Genomic DNA, 18818 nt, shown 5'->3' with positions numbered 1-18818 from the left:
ATCACTAAAGCTGGCATAGTTCTCACAATAATGGAGGGATATCCCAATACCATTTTACAAAGTTCCAAAATAACTTAGCAAAAAGATGTGGATGAGAGAAGCACATTTTTTTCATTGCTCTTTCCTGTCTCTGATGTGGAAGTGCTACCTTTTTTGGGACCGATTTTAAAATAATGAAACAGAAGAAAATACAGTAAAAAATTATAACTAAACATAAATCTTGTAGTCTGCATGCTTGATGCATGATGAAGAACTTCACAGTACTCCTGCTTACCAGAGGTTTATGACACTAGAACCGGTCCTCAAAGACTCCCTGCTTTACGCAAGTTGCCTAAAAGATAAATTTTTCTTGTAGCCAGCAGACAGAATCATGTTACATTTTGGGCTAGACATATTACTTTGCTTTTGATACACTGATTCATACTGCACGTCTTCCATTTCTAAATGGTGTAAATAACAGGTGATACTACTGCTCATTTGATGATACTCATTAAACCAGCGTCAAAATTGGGAGGCTGAGTCGGAGCGTAGAGATTCAAGCTCTTAGTCAACAGATCAATGTAGGTGTACATGGGGAGCATACACTCACCGAGTCATATTTTCTGGCATTGTTCTCATGCAGAACTACTTGGGAAAACTAAGAGGTTGGCCACTGCAGTTTGATTTACTTGATGTGGTTTGCTTTTCAAAGAAGCCCGTCTTTTTGCACCATCAATAAGTAAATAATTCTGAAGAATGCCAATTACTTTTAACTGGGCAATATGATGAACTTAGAGCCCAAATTGTGTTATGTAGAGGACTTACTAGCTACCCATTCTAGCATCTAAGAGAAGTCTCCACTATGTGGAGATGAAAATTACCTAAACTGTTGTCTGCAGAAACACAGCCTACTGCAATTACCCAATCAATTCCGTCAAGTAAGGGGCATGAGACTCACTTGTGGAAGAAGATTGCAATCTTCCCTTCAGCATACCATATTATTCAGAGGGTATTATTGCATACAAGGGAGAACAACCACAGCCCTTGCCTCTAATCAGAAATAAATTCCAGGCTCCTCTTTGAAAGGAATCAAGTGTATTATTCACCATAAAAAATAGGACCAGGCACGAGGCATCGAACAGTAATGAACATGTGATGCGTTGACCCTACCACATGCAACCATCTATTGTCTTTTGTAGGCTTCAGTGCCTGGAAGTAACTTGGGAATACAGAGCAGAAGCACACATTTAGAGGAGCAAAATCATTAACATACTGGAGAGAATGGGTGAAAGGAGAAATAAAACAATAAAAAAGTGTTCACTTAAAAAACGTTTGTATCTAGAAAGTTATACTAGAAAGCATGGTTAAAATAAAATATATATTGCACAATTAATTAAAACCATTGCAATAAGACCACATATAAATATACAATATAAAATATAGAAAGCATGTTAACTGCATAGCACATCATGCAATTCCTATACATCATGGACCTGCAAAAGAGCGGCCACACTACATTTATTCTGTTTTGCATCACTATCCATACCAAGGTAACTATCCTTACTGACTGACAATTTGTAAAAGGGTACTGTACCCAGTCGTTCTCTTAGACACAAATCCCTTGAGCAGACTAGGAAAAGGAGGGGAACATTTCTTTCTTTAACATACCTTTCAACAATGTTGAGGCACGAGACACCATCCTGTCCGCCCACAGCATACAGATATCCGCCAAGAACTGCCACTCCCACACTAGTTCTGCATGTACTGGTGGGTGCCACATCGCTGCTCCACTGGTTGGTCTTAGGGTCATACCTGCAAAAACAAATAAGAAAAACACCATCATATGAGAACAGGAGTGGCAGGACTTTCACATCTGAAAACTTTATTAAAATAAAGCGTCAATCTCACCTTTCAACACTATTCAGGTATGAAGAACCATCATGGCCGCCAACAGCATAGAGAAGATCATCAAGGACGCTGACTCCAACACCACAACGCCTTTTACTCATAGAAGCTACCATGCGCCATTCATTAGTCTGGGGGTCATAGCGCTCCACACTTGAGATAGCATCACCACTGCACCAGCCACCCACTGTGGAAAAGAAACAAACCACAATATAGACCTTTCTTGTCAAGGGGAAGATATTTACACCATCCATCAATCAATCGGGATTTAGAGAGCACAGCTAATCACCCAAGAGGATAATCAGGCGTTGTATTCTCACTGGGTTCAGTCACAGAGACAGACCGCTAGTTCCTTTCAGGATTCAGGGAGAAAGTGAGAAGTTCGCAGGTGCAGGGGAAAGTTGTTCCAGGACTGCCGGCGAAGTAGGAGAAGAACTGTCATCTGCAGTAGCTTCGGCGGCAAGCGGAGTATATGCGAGGGCGAGAGAGGCTGGGTGGTGATTCCAGTGTAGTGTGTTGCCATAGTCCAGTTGACTGCTGACTAGGGCTTGAGTGAAGGTCTTTCTGGTGCTGACCGGGAGCAATCTGAAGAGCTTTCAGAGCAATCGGAGTGTTTAAGCAGGTGGAGGACACGGATTTTATCTAGTGTTTCATGGTGAGTTTGCTGTCCTGTATAATCCCGAGGCTGCAGGTGTAGTCTGTCAGAGTGGGTCCGAGTTTGGTGGGCCACCAAGTGTAATTTCACAGGAGGCTTTGTTCCAAAAATCTGTTTAATCAGTGTTGAGCTTCAGGCAATTGGTTCTCATCCAGTCGGCCACACTCGTCATACAGTTGAGGAAGTTGGTTCTGGTGGTGGAGGGGTCTTTGGAGAGCGAAAGAATGAGCTGTGTGTGGTGAGTGTAGGATATGATGTTGAGGCTGTGTGTTCGGACGAGATCGGCCAGGGGTGACATGCAGGTGTTGAAAAGGATGGGATTGAGAGATGAGCCTTGAGGGATGCAGAAGATGCTGCTTTGGGGTTTCTAGGTGAAGGGTGGTAGGCAAATACTCTGGGTGAGTCCTGTGAGGAAGGATGCGACCCATTTGAGGGTGTCTCCCTGGATCCCGGCGTGGTGGAGTTGCTTGATGAGGGTTTGGTGGAATACTATAGAGAACGCATCTGAGAGGTCGAGGAGGATCAGGGCTGCTGTTTTCCCTTGGTCGATGTGGATTCTGATGTCATTGGTTGTGGCGATCAGGGTGATAACCGTGCTGTGATTGGCAAGGAACCCGGATTAGGAGGCAACGAGTAGATTGTTTCCAACCAGGTGTGCGGCGAACTGGCGGTTGATGGCCTTCTCGAGGACTGTGGTGGGAAAGGGGAACAGCAAGATAGGACTGTAGTTATTGAGTTCGCTGGGGTCAGCTGTGGGTTTATTGAGGAGTAGTTAGACCTTTGCATGTTTACATCCATCGGGGAAGGCAACTGTGGTGATGGATGTGTTGAGGATGTGGGGGAGTTAGTTGCTGATTTCTTTGCTGCCACGGTTGAAGAGGTGGTGGGGCAGGAGTCCGTGGATGATCCATTCAATTTCACTGTATGTCTATTCAAGAAGTGCAACTTTCAATAACAGAGCATTACCCATCAAATCAACTTATGATGCATTATATCCAGCCAATGAAAGGAAAGGAAAACTATCTTTTATAATAACATATAACAGCCATGACCTGAAAGGTACCTACCTAAAAATAAAAAAAATAACGCCACATCACAGCTGTGGATTGTAAGGGAATGCCACATATTAACATTTTGGGGAGTTTGTTGCAATGGAGGAGAAATCAGTTTTTAGATAAATCAACACATCCTACAATTTATGAAAAGTCTAAAAGATTGTATTTATTCATTTTCTTTACATTTCTCATTAAAAGCCAATAGATCACTCAAAACAAGAAATATTTCAATAATGCAAACACATTTGCTGACTTTTAACAAAAGAGTTCTTCTGTGCAATACATTTATGGACACTAATCCATGCTGAGTTAGGGGTGGCTCTTTGTGGAACACCAACAAACATTGGCGTCAAATGTAACTATATGCATGGAAAAACCGCTCAGATCCTACTGCCTAAGTTTTCCTTACTTAAGGACTCAGTTCAGCAACCCATATACAAACAGCTAAGCACTTTCAGAACTTGTGGCATATTGTTGGTTTTTATCCCAGATTGTAAAAAAAAAAAAAGCCTTCAACGAAATATGTGCCTCCTGTGGTTGTATTCTGTATGACAGGAGAAACATACCCAAAGCTCATTATCACTACAATAGAATGAAAACAAATCATATATCCCAATAAATAAATGATTGAGGGGTTAAATAGGTTCAGAATCAAAACAATGCAAACTCACATAACCCGTCTCAAAAACAGGAAGGCATAATAACCCGTCTCAAAAACAGCATAGCAGGAAGATTGTATACCAAATCCGTCCCACGTGAGCAGAACTACAGAAAGCTCATTCCTTAACAACTGTGATGAAATGGTATATAAAACATATTTGTAAAAGATATGCAGTGCAACAGAAGTTATACATTACAAACACTACAATTCAGAGAAGAAAAAGTAGAAGGAAATCATTCATCTCACACTAATATCCATTTTAGGAGGAGAGCAACGTAGCTTTACTGAGACATCTGGTTTGTGCCAGTTTGCACCTATTACACAAGGAACAGTTAGGTTAGCAATAAATACGAGAGGTCATGCAATCTACAAACATTCAGATCTTTCCACCCAGCCACAGAAGGGGATACAAAACAGCCAGTACCATGAAATTGTCTTCTTTCAGTGTCAGCATATACCTGCAAAGAGCACTTCCCCGCACCGTATCGGCTTGCGTGGTCTGGTCCTAGGTCCCTGCATTAGTGGCCGCTCCTGTGGTAGTAATAGATAATTCTTGGCTTCATCCACCAGGTCCCTAAACAAAAGGATGCAACAGTGAACTGCACGCAAGTGTCAATCAGCAGACTTAGAAGAGTAAAGGTATACCCCTAATAAGTGGTGAAAGGTGTTTTTCCAATTTAAAATACAGCTTTCAATTTATAAAGAACTGAAACTTTACACTTTAAAAGTCTTCAAAATTCCAAGATCTTAGTGTGAGTGTGGTAAAGAAAAGACTTCGAGACAACGGGATACAACAGTTGCTAAGGAACAGTGCTTCATGAACTGCGAAGACATCTTGATTGAGCCATTGATTTGTTAGGAACAGTACTTCCCAAACTTTTTAGAACCACAACCCAAATTTTACAATACAATACTTTTGCAACCCACATAGCTTTAATGGGCATGAGATGGGGCCTTTTTAGCATTTGTATCAAAACATCACACCATGACCATGTCGTTTCATATCAGATTATGGCCATGGTATTGATCTGCCCATAAAAAATGGCAGATAGGAAACTGCATTGCAGTCTGGATCTGGAAAACTTTTCAGGGTGGAGTGCTGGCCTGTGTCACCAGTTCACTAAAATCAATGTTTCTGAAAAGCCTTAGTGTTGATACCAGTTACTGTAGCAAATTTGGAAAAAAAAAAACTTCTGCAGCAAAGTATGGGGCAGGGCTTCATATCAATCTCTGTGTTAAAACCTTAGGCTCCATCCATATTTCTCAATTTGTGTGTGAAAATCATGTACAAGTGGTATGGTTGTGTGTGCTCACCTACAGTGATCCGAATCTGAGGAAATTGCTTCATGAAGTAAAAAAAAAACCACATCAACAACTAGAACTGGAAGGTGCACCTAGTCTTGCTTGTAAACACTTGCAAGGGTTTGTTTTAAAAACAGACTTAGCGACTTTGTTCAGTAGCTTTGCGCTGGTCTACAAACAGGGCTAATGATTTTACTTACATTTAGAAAACTCACCAAAAATCAGCTCACGACCAACCAGTGGCGCATGACCCACAATTTGGTAAACACTGGTTTAGATTTTGTTTTCAAAATCCATACATTAGCTCATTAGCACATTTACATTTTTACACATTAATTCATTAATTTACAGAAATGTATGCAAATCAAACAGTTAAAAGGTAAACAGAAAACCTCACTGTAGCAAACCTGCCTTTTCTGCATGGTCACCCAAAGTTTTCACTTTTTACTTGACCCTAGTGTTGCTGGATTTTTAACTCTGTACAATTTACCCTTGCTAAAGAGAAGTAAAGTTCATGTTCTTCCCCTTTAAACAAGGGTAAATTAGCTCACCCTGACTGACCTAACTTACCAATAAGCGCCTCCGAGTAATAAGAATATTGAATAAATCTTTAATCAGAAGTAATCACAACCATAAAAGATAAAAGGAAACATTCCATAAAAAAAATTACAGTTATGATTCATTAAAAGAGTTGTGCAAAATCGCAGGGTCCAAGCAGTCATCAGTCAAATCTTGAAAAAAAACATTTGTCCCAAGTAAATGGTGTGGAAAAAACACCTAGGACCTAGAAGTGAAAGTCCAGCCATGGACTGCAGGACCTATGGTGCCATCCACAGGGTTGGCCTGTAAAACATGGCTTTTGGCCTGCAATGTACAGTCTAAAATCTGCTATCAAACTTTTCATAATAAACCTTTTTGACAGGCGGGAAAACCGTCTTTTAAATATCAATAAGTCTCCCTTAAGTTAAACCTTAGGCAAGGCAGGGTGCCCAATTTTTAATAGTGAACATGAGCAAAACAAAAGTTGCCATGTTCTTCCAGTGACTAGACACCAACATTTATTTTCACTGGTAAGCAGCAGCAGGATGTTGGAAAATGCCAATGTAAGGATTATAAACCTTAATCCGTAATGTTAACAGGAAACAGCCAAAATAGTAAATCTTAGACTATTTTCCATATTTATTAAAAGAACAATTCATTGGTGTAGTTAAAAAAAAAAATTTTTATAATTTTTTATTAAACCATTTCGACTGAAATACATCAATAACATAATAGCAGGCGACATCAATTTCAAACAGTTTAGATTCCTCCATTTCAATATATATTACAAGCATCTTTTCCTGGCGGTTAGGGGGTTCCAATAGCCTCATCCTCAGTTCGCTGGCAAGGTGGGGGACATATATTCCCTCTATACTGGTTCCAGGCTTCCCATATCTTGCTCCACTTCCCGGGGCACCCCCTAGCTACAAACACCGATTGTTCCCTAAACATGCACCAATCTAAATCCTCTTTCCACCTCCCCAAAAGGGGTGCCCGGACAGCGCCCCACAACTGTGCAATGTTCCTTTTTGCGATCATGTACGCCAGCGTGGCCCACTGCTTAGTGTACGTGTTGAGGTCTGTAGGCTCCCAGACATTCAGTAGGCACCTCCGCGCCTCCGGCTGCATCTCGACCCCTAACACTGTCCGCATAGTGCGATGTATTTCTCTCCAATATACTTCTATCCGTTGACAGCTCCACACCCCCGCCTACACTCTCCACTTTCTGCCCGTCCCATGCGGACCAGTCCGGGTCCCGTTACAAATGTCATATGCAATATTGGTGTAGTTAAATTTTTAATGCATATTTAGGAAACGTAACTTTTGGAAATGTACCTTTTCCCAGCCTGAACCTCCTGGAGGTTAATTTGCATTAGCCTGCCAGCAGGTGTGTGATCTTAATGAGGTGTGAAAACTACTCCCGAGGTAGAACAATATGGTAAGCCTAGTGACGGGGTGTACTGGTGTGTGGCTTTTGATCCCCCATAAGCCCAGGAAGGATAGTTAGAGTAGCCAGCATTTATATGAACGGGACAGAGGTGAGGCCTGACCAATAATTGATTAGTGTAAGGGGAGATCTGAAGAAGTGAAAACCTTTGTCTCCAAGGCCCACACTAGCCAGGCTGGTTTGGAACCAAGCGGAAGGGAAGCAAAATTAGTTTATGAGGACACACAGGAAGGGACTGTTCATTTCCCCAAGTCACCAAAAGGTGCGCACAAGAACTCTTCACAAAGGAGGCAGGGTTTCCCCACCTTGGATTTTAGGAGTGAGGAGCACTGTAAGATTTGTTTCAGTGAGGCATACAGGAACTGCTAAAAAAGTGGGTAGCTACCACTGGGAATTTTTAGCCCATTGGTTAGAGAAGAGACGGGAGTCACCCCCACCCAAAGCAGGCTCCTTCAAGTTGTGGCAAGAATGGCTTTCCTTCCTGAGAGGTGCTGATAATATCTCCCAACAATTTTCACTGTGGCGATCTCCACACAGGCTTCATGACTTTAAATATGAACCACCGTGAAAACTAGTGACTCCTAACTGGCCATCCATTATTGAGCATTGCATACAAAATAAAGAAACACCTGGGAAGGAATATGCTACTTACCAGTATGCATCTGTTCTTGGCATGTAGAGCTGCAGAGCCACACACTAAGGATAAGATCGCCATCTGGTGTTGGGCTCGGATGATTGCAGGTTGTTGTTGTCTTCGGAAGAAGTCTTTGGTCACGAGATTGGTGACTCCTCCCCTGGACAACAGTGCGCATGGGCATCCACTCCATCCTCAGATTGTTTTTCGCCATGATGGGAAATGATGGAGTGTGTAAGAAGTAAAGAGAAAGGATGTCCATGTGTAGTGTCTAATTAAGACAATGCTGGAACAGATACAGGTCCCGGGGAGGCGGGTGGGCGTGTGTAGCTCTACATGCCAAGAACAGATGCATACTGGTAAGTAGCATATTCCGTTCGAGGCATATGAGCTGCAGGTCACACACTAAGGATAGACTATATAGCAGTGTCTCCCCTAGCGGTGGTCACCTGTATCAGTTGCAGCAGTTTGGAATAGAGTTTTTAGGACAGCTTGGCCTACTGAAGCTTGTTGTTTGGATTGCACATCAACACAGTAATGCTTAGTGAAGGTGTGTGTAGTAGACCATGTGGCTGCTTTGCAAATGTCTTCTAAGGGGATGTTCCCTAAGAATGCCATAGAGGCCCCTATTTTACGCGTGGAGTGCGCCTTAGGGGGAACGGTAAGAGTACGTTTAGCTTTTTGGTAACATATTTGGATACATTTGACTATCCATCTGGCGATACCCGATTTGGAAATGGGGTTGCCTTTGTGTGGTGGAGCGAAAGCAACAAACACTTGCTTGGTTTTCCGAAAAGGTTTGGTTCTGTTGATGTAATGGAGCAAGGCTCTTTTTACATCTAAGGTATGAAGTGCCCTCTCGGCTACTGAGTCTGGATTAGGGAAGAAGACTGGCAGTTCCACAGACTGGTTTAGATGGAAAGGGGAAATGACTTTAGGGAGGAATTTTGGATTCGTCCTAAGAACCACTTTGTTCCGATGTAGTTGTAGGAAGGGTTCTTCGAGAGTTAAGGCTTGTATTTCACTTACTCTTCACAGGGATGTGATTGCGATGAGGAAAGCCACTTTCCATGTTAGGAACTGCAGTTCGCATTTGTGCATTGGTTCAAATGGTGGACCCATGAGCCTTGTTAGAACAATATTAAGGTTCCACACCGGGGAAGGCGTTAACCTTGGAGGAATGATTCTTTTAAGACCCTCCATAAATGCTTTAATAGCTGGTACCTTAAAGAGGGACAGGTGTTGTCTATTTTGCAAATAGGCTGCTAATGCCGCTAGATGTAGACGTATAGAGGAATATGCTAAATTGCATCTTTGCAAGTGCAATAAATAGCAAATGATGTTCTGGATGGAAGCATCCAGTGGTTGTATGTCATTGTTAGCGCAGTAAATGGCAAATCGTTTCAATTTGCAGCATAGCATGCATTAGTAGTAGGTCTCCTGGCTTCTTTAATGATATTCATACAGTCTGGAGGAAGGTTGAGGTACCCGAACTCTAAGACTTCAGGAGCCAGATTGCCAAGTTCAGTGTTTGAGGATCTGGGTGTCTGATTTCTCCATGGTTCTGGGTTAAGAGATCCGGGGAGAGATGCAGTTTTTGATGTGGAACTAGCGATAGTTCCATAAGTGTGGTGAACCAGGGTTGACGTGCCCAAGTGGGAGCCACTAGGATGAGTGTAAGCGACTATTGTTTCAGTTTGCGTACTACAAATGGAATTAGAGGGAGAGGCGGAAAAGCGTACGCAAATCTGCCTGACCAGTTCATCCATATTGCATTGCCCTTTGATCGCGGGTGTGGGTACTTGGCGGCGAAGGTTGGGAATTTTGCGTTTTCTGGGTGGCGAACAGGTCTATGTTTGGTTGTCCCCACTTTTGGAAGAATGGGAGTAAGACTTTGGGGTGTAGTCCCCATTCGTGTATCTGCTGTGTGTGGCGACTTAGGAGGTCGGCCACCTGGTTCTGAACCCCTGGGAGGTGTTCTGCTAGCAGGTAGATGTTCCGGGGAATTGCCCATCTCCAAATTTGTTGCGCCAGTTGGGACAGTTTTAGAGAATGTGTCCCTCCTTGTTTCTGTATGTAATACATTGTGGTCATGTTGTCCGTGCGGATGAGGACAGTTTTGTTTTGGAAATGCACTTGGAAGGATTTCAGTGCTAGGAACACCGCTAGAAGTTCTAGGTGATTGATGTGGAACTGTTTTTGTTGAGTGGTCCACCGTCCCTGAGTGGTGTGTTGAAGGAGGTGGGCTCCCCACCCTGTGAGAGATGCGTCGGTGGTCAGCACAACTTGTGGAAGGGGCTCCAAGAACGGCCGCCCTTTGGACAGGTTGATGGTGTTCCACCACTTCTGTGAGCGAAGTGAGCGGCTGTCCACCAACACCAGATCGGTAAGTTGTCCGTGGGCCTGATTCCACTGTTGTGCTAGACATTCCTGTAAGGGACGCATTTGAAGGCGTGCATAGGGTACTATGGAGATGCATGACGCCATCATGCCTAAGAGTTGCATGAACACTCTTGCGGGGAGAGAGTGTTGTGTTTGAAATGTTTTGATCAGACTTTGTATGTTGGCTATCCTGGCTATGCTGGGATAAGCTACGGCTTTGGCTGTGTCTGTGGTGGCTCCCAGGTATTGTTGTACTTGGGAGGGTTGTAGTTGAGATTTGGGATAGTTGATGGTAAATCCCAAGTTGTGCAGGGTTTGAATAGTGCGGTGGGTGTGGTGAACGCATTTGTCTAGAGTATTGGCTTTTATGAGCCAGTCGTCCAGATAGGGGAAGACATGGATTTGTTGTTTCCTGAGATGTGCTGCCACAACTGCCAAGCACTTGGTGAACACCCTTGGTGCAGTTGTTACTCCGAATGGGAGAACTGTAAACTGATAGTGCTGACTGTCTACCACGAATCGCAGATACTTCCTGTGAGCGGGATGCATAGGGATGTGGAAATATGCGTCCTTGAGGTCTAATGTGGCAAGGAAGTCTCCTTGTTGAAGTAATGGAAGGACCTGTTGGAGAGTGATCATGCGGAAGTGATCTGATTGTATGTACTGGTCAGTAGTCTGAGGTCCAGTATGGGTCTTAAGGTTTTGTCCTTTTTGGGAATGAGGAAGTATAGAGAATATACTCCTGTGCCCTGATGTTGAAGTGGAGCAGGTTCTATTGCGTTTTTCTGAAGCAAAGACTGTATTTCCTGTTTGAGGAGCGTGAGGTGGTGAGACGTCATGGGACGGTGTCTGGGTGGTATGTTTGGGGGCGGGTTTAGGAGTTCGAGGCAGTAGCCATATTGGATAATTTGTCTTACCCACCTGTCTGTAGTGATGGTATTTCAGACAGGTAGGAACTGTTGAAGCCTGCCCCCGACCGGAGTGGAATGGTCTGGGGGGAGTGGTGGCAAGTCACTGTTTGGTGGCTGTAGAGGAGCGGGTGTTGTTGTTGTTGCCCCGTCCCCGGCCTTTATTATTGTTTCCCCGATACCCTCCTCTAAAATATCCTTTGTTAGGGGATGTTTGACCTGATGCTTTGAAGGTGGAAGAGTTGTCTGTTCCCACATTTTTGGAAGCTCCTCTATAAAAGGAGCGGCGAAAGGAGCCTCTGGGTTGAGTAGACTGCAATGCTCCCATAGATTTTGCAGTTTCATTATCTTTCTTCATTTTTTCTAGGGCCGTGTCTACTGCAGGGCCGAATAGTTGCTCCTGATTAAAGGGTTGAGCAAAAATGGAGGTTTGTACTTCCGGCTTGAAGCCTGGGATGCGCAGCCATGCATGGCGTCTAAGCAATACGCTTGTGTTGACTGCCCTCGAGGCGGTGTCCGCTGCGTCTAATGCACATTTAATGGAGGCATTGGGTATTAGTTTGCCCTCTTGTATGAGTTCAGTGGCCTGTGTTTTGAAAGGTTCAGGCAGGTGTTGCAAGAGATCCTCCAGTTGATCATAATGGGCTCTATCATAACGAGCCAATAGGGCTTGTGTATTTGCGATACGCCAGTGGTTAGCCGCTTGAGCGGCAACCCTTTTGCCGGAAGCCTCCAGGAGTTTAGACTCCTTGTCTGGGGGCGGCGTGTCTCCGGTTGTTTGGGAGTTGGCCCTTTTTCTGGCATTGGAGACGACTAGTGAGTCTAGGGGGAGTTGCGCCTTGATATACGCAGGATCTTGTGGAGCTGGTCTGTATTTTTTTCTATTCTGGGGTTGAGAACCCTGGCCCTGACAGGGTCTTTAAAAACCTCAGTGGCATGCTTTATCACTCCCTTAATCATGGGTAGAATGTGGACTGTTTTCTGGGACTGCTCAAAAGTGTCGAGTAGAAAGTCCTCCTCAGGAGTGTCGGTGTGCATGGTGACACCATGAAACGATGCTGCTCTGTTAATAAGCTGACCGAACCCTAAATGGTCATCAGGAGGGGAGGGTTTTGAGGGGAATGGTGCGGGGTCAGGCACATCAGGCATAGGGTAAGTCCAGTCATCTACTGGTGCTGTGTCCGGGAGTGTAAATGGATCAGTAGGATCAGTGGGATAAGTAAAGAAATGCGGGTCTCCCCCTCCCCCAAAATCATCATCATCCTGTGGAGGTGGTGTAGGAGATGGTAGAGGTGCAGGCGGTGGGGGTTGGGGGGGATGGAATAGGAGGTAATGTAGGAGAGGAAGGACGTATGGGTGAAGTGGCACAGTCCTTCTTCTTTGGAGGTGCTGGAGGAGGTGGTGAGTCCAGCTTCCTTTTCTTGTAGGGCACCGCTGTGACATGTCCAGTTTTCGGATTTATATAAATCCGTTTTTGCTTAGGATCAGGTCGAAAGAGTTCCTCAGTGTCCGAAGGCGGCTGTGGCGCCGACTTTTTCGGGTCCTTATGGACGTGTTTTGGCACCGAAGAACTTTTCGGTTCCGGTGGATTTTTCGGTGCCGAAGAACCTTTCGGTGCCGATGAGCTTTTCGGTGCCGACGAGCCTTTCGGTGCCGACGAGCCTTTCGGTGCCGACGAGCCTTTCGGTGCCGACGAGCCTTTTGGTGTCGGTGGAGACCTCGACGCCGAAGAACGTTTCGGTGCCGGTGGAGATGTCGGGCCGAGTGACGTTTCGGGCCCGATGGAGATTTAGGTCCCGAAGCCTGCTTTGGTGCCGAAGGTATTATAGGCACAATGACATGAGGTTTGCTCGAGCCCGAGCCACCTGCAGGCTTACTTTTCTTCGGAGCCGGGCCCGAGGGAGGGGCTTCAGAAGATGTTTTTGGATCGCGACTGGGCCCAGTTGGCAGAGTCTTGACCAATGTCTTTTTGGGTGGTGTTGGGGTAGGGGGGCTGGTACTCACAGGCTGCCCCGGATCTGAATCGTCGGACACGATTTGGAGATCTTCGGAGTCATCGTCAGGGACGTCCTGTGCAAAGATGTCTTCTGGTTCCGGAACCGGCTTGGCCATGAGTTTTGAAGTTATGAGAGTTGTAGTGATTGCTATAAGTTTTCTGCTGGAGCGGAAAAAAGTTCATCCGAACCCAATTGCGGAAATAAACAATCTGAGGATGGAGTGGATGCCCATGCGCACTGTTGTCCAGGGGAGGAGTCACCAATCTCGTGACCAAAGACTTCTTCCGAAGACAACAACAACCTGCAATCATCCGAGCCCAACACCAGATGGCGATCTTATCCTTAGTGTGTGATCTGCAGCTCATATGCCTCGAACACATAACTGAACAGCCTCATTAGATGATTGCAAGTCTAAAACCACTTGATTAATGCTGACAATATTCCCTTAAGGCATACGCCTATGATTGAGTTTTTCTCCCTTTGTTCCATCACTTGGAATCTATACCAAATGGACATGCTACATACTCCCTTCGAGTAGTCCCTCAAACTATGGTCTTAGAATGAAAATAATAATGTGTTATGATTAAACTAAGTTAAAGTTACCATCTATATTTCTGTATAGAAAGTACAATTGTCTACTTCATTCGATATTTCACGTGTCATGTTATGATGTCAACTTATAATTAAGCGTCGTATGCTATGAAGTCAACATGTCTTAATGTCACGTAATCATCCTCACTAGTTATGTTTGGGGTGGCAAACTATCAAATATAGCAAGTATATCAATTCTAATGGCATGCAATTTACAATCTATCTTTTTCTGTATAATCTATTTTTCCTTATAAGCATGTCAGCATAATGGAACACCCCTTTTTTGTATGTTGAGCTTATAATTTACTTTTGCTTTCCTGTCTTATTCATGGTTTTAGTTTGTGAAGTATCAATAAAAATCATTTGAAATTATTGTTAACAAACATTTATTAAGCGCGTAGCTACCCTAAGGCATCCCAGCGCTTGCAGCCAAAACTGGGGGAAGATTTGATAACTCACGTAGTGGTATTATGAAACAGCCAGGTTTTAAGAAGCTTTCGAAAAGGAAAATGGTGAGTCTCTGAAAGATGGTGCAGGGGAAGGGTGTTCCAGAGTCTAGCTGTATTGTGGGAGAAGGAACTGCCCCCACTCCTCATCCTTCTGGTCTTAGGAACAGCGGCGAAGTACAGGTTAGTGGAGCAAAGGAGTTTCCTGGGCCGGTAAAAGGTGATGAGAGCGCCATTAATGGGGGGGGGGGGGGGGGGTGGGGGGGGCTTTCTCCCAAAGAGTCTTGTGGGCTATACACAGGGATTTAAATTGTATTCTTTCCATAATCTCAGTCAGTGTAAGGTCTTCAAACCTGGCTTAGCCGACTAGGTTTTTGGAATGCTAACTAGCAATCGTGCGGCACAGTTCTGGACAACTTGAAGTTTCCTTATTGCAAATTTTGGCGTTCCCAGATATAGGGAGTTGCCATAGTCTGAACAAGAGAGGGTCAAGCTTGGACCATGATTCTCCTAGCCCCCATAGGAAGGAGAGGTAGAACTTTCCAAAGCAGTCTAAGAATATTATAGCAGGCTCCTGTTATTTCCACTGCTTGCTGGTCAGATTTGAGCGATTTCTCCAGCCAGACGCCTAGATATTTCTTCTTAGACTTAGGGACCGGTGCAGGTTCAAGGCACGTTGGTCATACCCGTTTAAGGTCAATATTAGGCGAGTTGCCCAGGAGCATTATTTCGTTTTTTTCTCCATTAAGCCTGAGGCACGAGTGTTGCATCCATATTGACACCTTCTCAAGACAAGATTCCAGGTCAGATGGAGAGTTCTGGGGATGGTTAAGTGCTACTACCAACTGAGTATCATCAGCATACCTGACAATTTCAATCCTATATGGCAAAATTTAAAATATTTTTTAAAAGGAGTCACCCTCACCCACTAGCTAGTGGTATCCAAAGACACTCTCCTCCAAACACTTTCTGGATTAGTGGAAGATCAGAATAGAACTGGACCTGCTATCTGTGACCTGAGAGGAGCCCTGAAGGACTGGACCTGCTCTATCTTGTACCCAGGCCAAAGATGTGGACTCCAAGTGTGAGTTGGCAGACCTACTTTACAACTAAAGCGATACAATAAGCTGCAAGAGCCCTTTTTTCTCAAGTGACCTGTTGACTGGCACCAACTGGACTCAAACTTGCTTGTAGCTTCTGATTAAGTCAGGACCCTGCGGTGCTGGGCTTGAGGTCCTGGGAGCCTCATAAGGGACCCAGAGGAGCTGTTCCAGCAAAACCCTAAAAAGTTGGAACTTAAAGGTTTTTGGTTTTCCAAGACTTCCAGAGCCGTCAGCAGTGCTTTACGGCAAAGGTATCCAATTTTGATCCAACTTTGTAGAATACAACTTCAGGCTTGCCCCGCTGCAGGATTTTGAGCTCCAGAAAAAAGACTAAGTCAGCAGATAAAACCATGGACTGGGATGAACCTGCTTGGAGTATCCGACGAACGTGGGGAGAGGATGTAGCCTTACACCTAGAGCGGTCGACCTCGAAGCTGGGGAACCAGGTTCGAGTCTCGGCAACAACGCTAAAACATCCTGTGATTCTGTGCAAATCACCTAATCTCCCCGTGCCTAACAAAAATGAATGTGTCCTTCTGTAACGAAACTGGTGCTCATGTAAAGCGCTCCGATACCCGATTTCTCGAGTCTAGTTTGCGCTATAGAAAACTCTAGAAAAAAAATTACTCTACCGAAGTTAGCTTGAAATCACACCTAGGTCTTGGTCTACTGCTTCTATAGAACATAATTAGCGCTTAGTGGTATTTGGTACTATACACTTAAAATTCATATAGCCAGTTCCCCTTATTGGACTTTTGTAGTTGTGTTTCATTTTGTGTATTAAACTTTATTCTATTTTTCTGATCTGGTTTGGGATTGTTATTATTCTGATTTTAGTACTGTTTTGTACTGCATAAATACTTGCTGTACGTTAAGCCAGTCTGCTCTGTGCCATAACTAACAGGGGGTTGAGCTCAGGTTAATTTACTTGTCTGGGAGTTAACCCTCACAAATTAGCAATATTAATCCTTGATGTGGGCAAGTGCCCAGTCCAAATCACAATCCACTTTCTTTCAATCGATTACAAAGCATAGCCACTATGCAATGAAACAAAGTAAACAGGTACATAATGAGTATTAGCATTGTAAACCCCTTTCAATATCCATTTCTACAGCTAAGAAATTGATTAGCAGTATTTAAAGTGCATTTCTAATCTTAATTTAAAACACCACAATTAGGGTTTCTAATCCTCTCAACTCATGCATCTTGTTCGAGACCCTCAATGCCTGTGATTGAAGCTGACCACTAGCATGATATGCAAAGGCATAATCCAATAGGAAGAGGTGCTAAAATCAGCTCTATAATATAAAAATACCCATGATCGATAAAACTTCCTCGACATATACTTATATGCAGTACACATTCAAAAACAAAATGCATAGTAGTTTCCAAAATACGGCTATAACAAACAAGGACAAGAGAGAGGCACAAAAGACATTCCTCACCTTTTGCCCCACTGGTCATGAGAACTCCTCTTATACCAACTGTAGATTAGACTGGGCATGCAAGTGATCATTTCTATACAATCAGTTATCTCATACCAGTTATCTGTGGTTACAAATCTTGCATTTTAAATGAAAGTGCATATGCACTATACTGAATTTCCTGCTAATGATAATGGTTAATCAAGAAACTGTCCTATTATGGAACACCCAAGCCTTGGACTGTTATCATAGGTTGATCAAAAATGATCAGCAAAGCATCTACAAGTAGGGGACCATGGCATAAAATGTTCTGCCACTTGAGTGCACCTTGAAAACTCTACGGACTTAAGGTTGCAGGGCACTTGCTGCAAGGTATTGGGTAAGTTCTTGGTGAAGATCTACTACAGGAAAGGATCGGAAGCTTAATAACAAGGCATTGACAAAGACAGGCTGCATCACTAAGTAGTAGGATGAGACCACCTTAATGCAGGAGGAACATCAGATGGTGTGCTGACAAATTTTGTCGTCTCTGAAAGCAGAACAGCAGATGTATGTAGGCCATGCAAGACTTTCTTTGAGGGATCGAGGTGCAACAATAAAAGAAGAAATAAAAAGGCTGAACCTTGTGCACTTCACAAGTCAGCAGCATATAACTAGATTCATACTTGGGATGCAACACCAGAGGATAAAATAGAAAGAATCAGTAACATTTCAAAGCCATGTTCCCAATGTCAACGCCTGTGAAACAGTTGATTAGGTTAGTATGATTACCTATAGCACCGTTGAAAGTAGAAACAAGATCACAGGAAGTGTATGCCTAGTCTACTTCCCGTCTGAGGTTGTCTAAAACTGAAACCATGGCCAAGTCAATGGCTATTTGGCTTAGAGGCTGCTTGAAAAGGGTTAAGGTGATTACCTATTCTGGATAAAAGGCAGATGCAGGGTTTTTACCCACCCTGTCCAATCCATGGCCAGTGCATGATACTTCGTAGATGATTGTGAAATTGGAGCGGTACAATTGTAAGACACTATTCCATATTAACTAGGTATCATCTTGCTTGAACGATTGGTCAGATACATAACAATTGAGTTTTCTAATAGCGTAATCACAGAAAAGCATTCCTCAAATCAACAGTATTGGAAACATTCAGTGTCATAGTATTTACAGCAGCCGGATTATGTTCAGTGCGTAATGTGGGGTTTCTCATACCGGCATTCTTCATCGCTTTTAATAAGAGGGTCAGACCCCACCGTTCCCACCAGGAACTTGGGACTCAGCAGCGGCAGGCGGACATGCTGTAGTACCTGTAATACAAAAATATGCCTGTAGTAGAATCACATGTTATTTAACATGATGAAAACATTTCAGTCAGGATTCGCTAGCATGAATCCCAAATGACAACGTAACACGTCAACAACTCATGCAGGTGCGTGCATTCCGCAAGTAAAATATATATGACTACATGGCTACTTTTGTTAAAATATATAATTTGTGAAGTTAGCAGTTCACGTAAATCAAGCATTCTTTAGTGGAGGCAATTGTAACTGGGTTCTCTCTTGGGAGCATAGCATTCTTGAGAAAATGGCTCACCTGCGGTAGCTGTGGACGTCGCTCCTGAATGCTGTACTTAACCCAGGCCATCACAGCATTGAAAACCTGCTCCTCGCTGCGCACATTCAACTCGTCACTGGATATGATGTCAATGAGCTGATTGGCTGGGAGGAGCATGAACTCCTCGCTCTCCATCACCTGGGAAAGATGCACAAATCAGTAGTCATATCAACTTTC

At 43.8% G+C, this 18818-nt stretch overlaps 1 protein-coding gene across 2 annotated transcripts in view; it reads right to left on the bottom strand.

Moving 5' to 3' along the window:
- The window catches only part of KLHL20 (kelch like family member 20), a 391295-nt gene that overhangs the window by 100279 nt on the left and 272198 nt on the right, over window positions 1–18818 (bottom strand). For both annotated transcript variants that reach the window (XM_085601720.1, XM_085601719.1), the window contains exons 4-8: window positions 18621–18779; window positions 18240–18334; window positions 4714–4829; window positions 1888–2071; window positions 1648–1791 (exon numbers count right to left, since the gene is read on the bottom strand). In XM_085601720.1, coding sequence (XP_085457846.1) covers window positions 1648–1791; window positions 1888–2071; window positions 4714–4829; window positions 18240–18334; window positions 18621–18779 — 698 coding nt within the window. The remainder of the gene's footprint in view (window positions 1–1647; window positions 1792–1887; window positions 2072–4713; window positions 4830–18239; window positions 18335–18620; window positions 18780–18818) is intronic.

This window comes from Triturus cristatus, chromosome 4_2 (genome assembly GCF_964204655.1).
Source record: "Triturus cristatus chromosome 4_2, aTriCri1.1, whole genome shotgun sequence".
Classification (NCBI taxonomy): domain Eukaryota; kingdom Metazoa; phylum Chordata; class Amphibia; order Caudata; family Salamandridae; genus Triturus; species Triturus cristatus.
The sequence above is the reverse complement of the archived record's forward strand: the minus strand, read 5'-3'. Positions and strand labels throughout refer to the sequence as shown.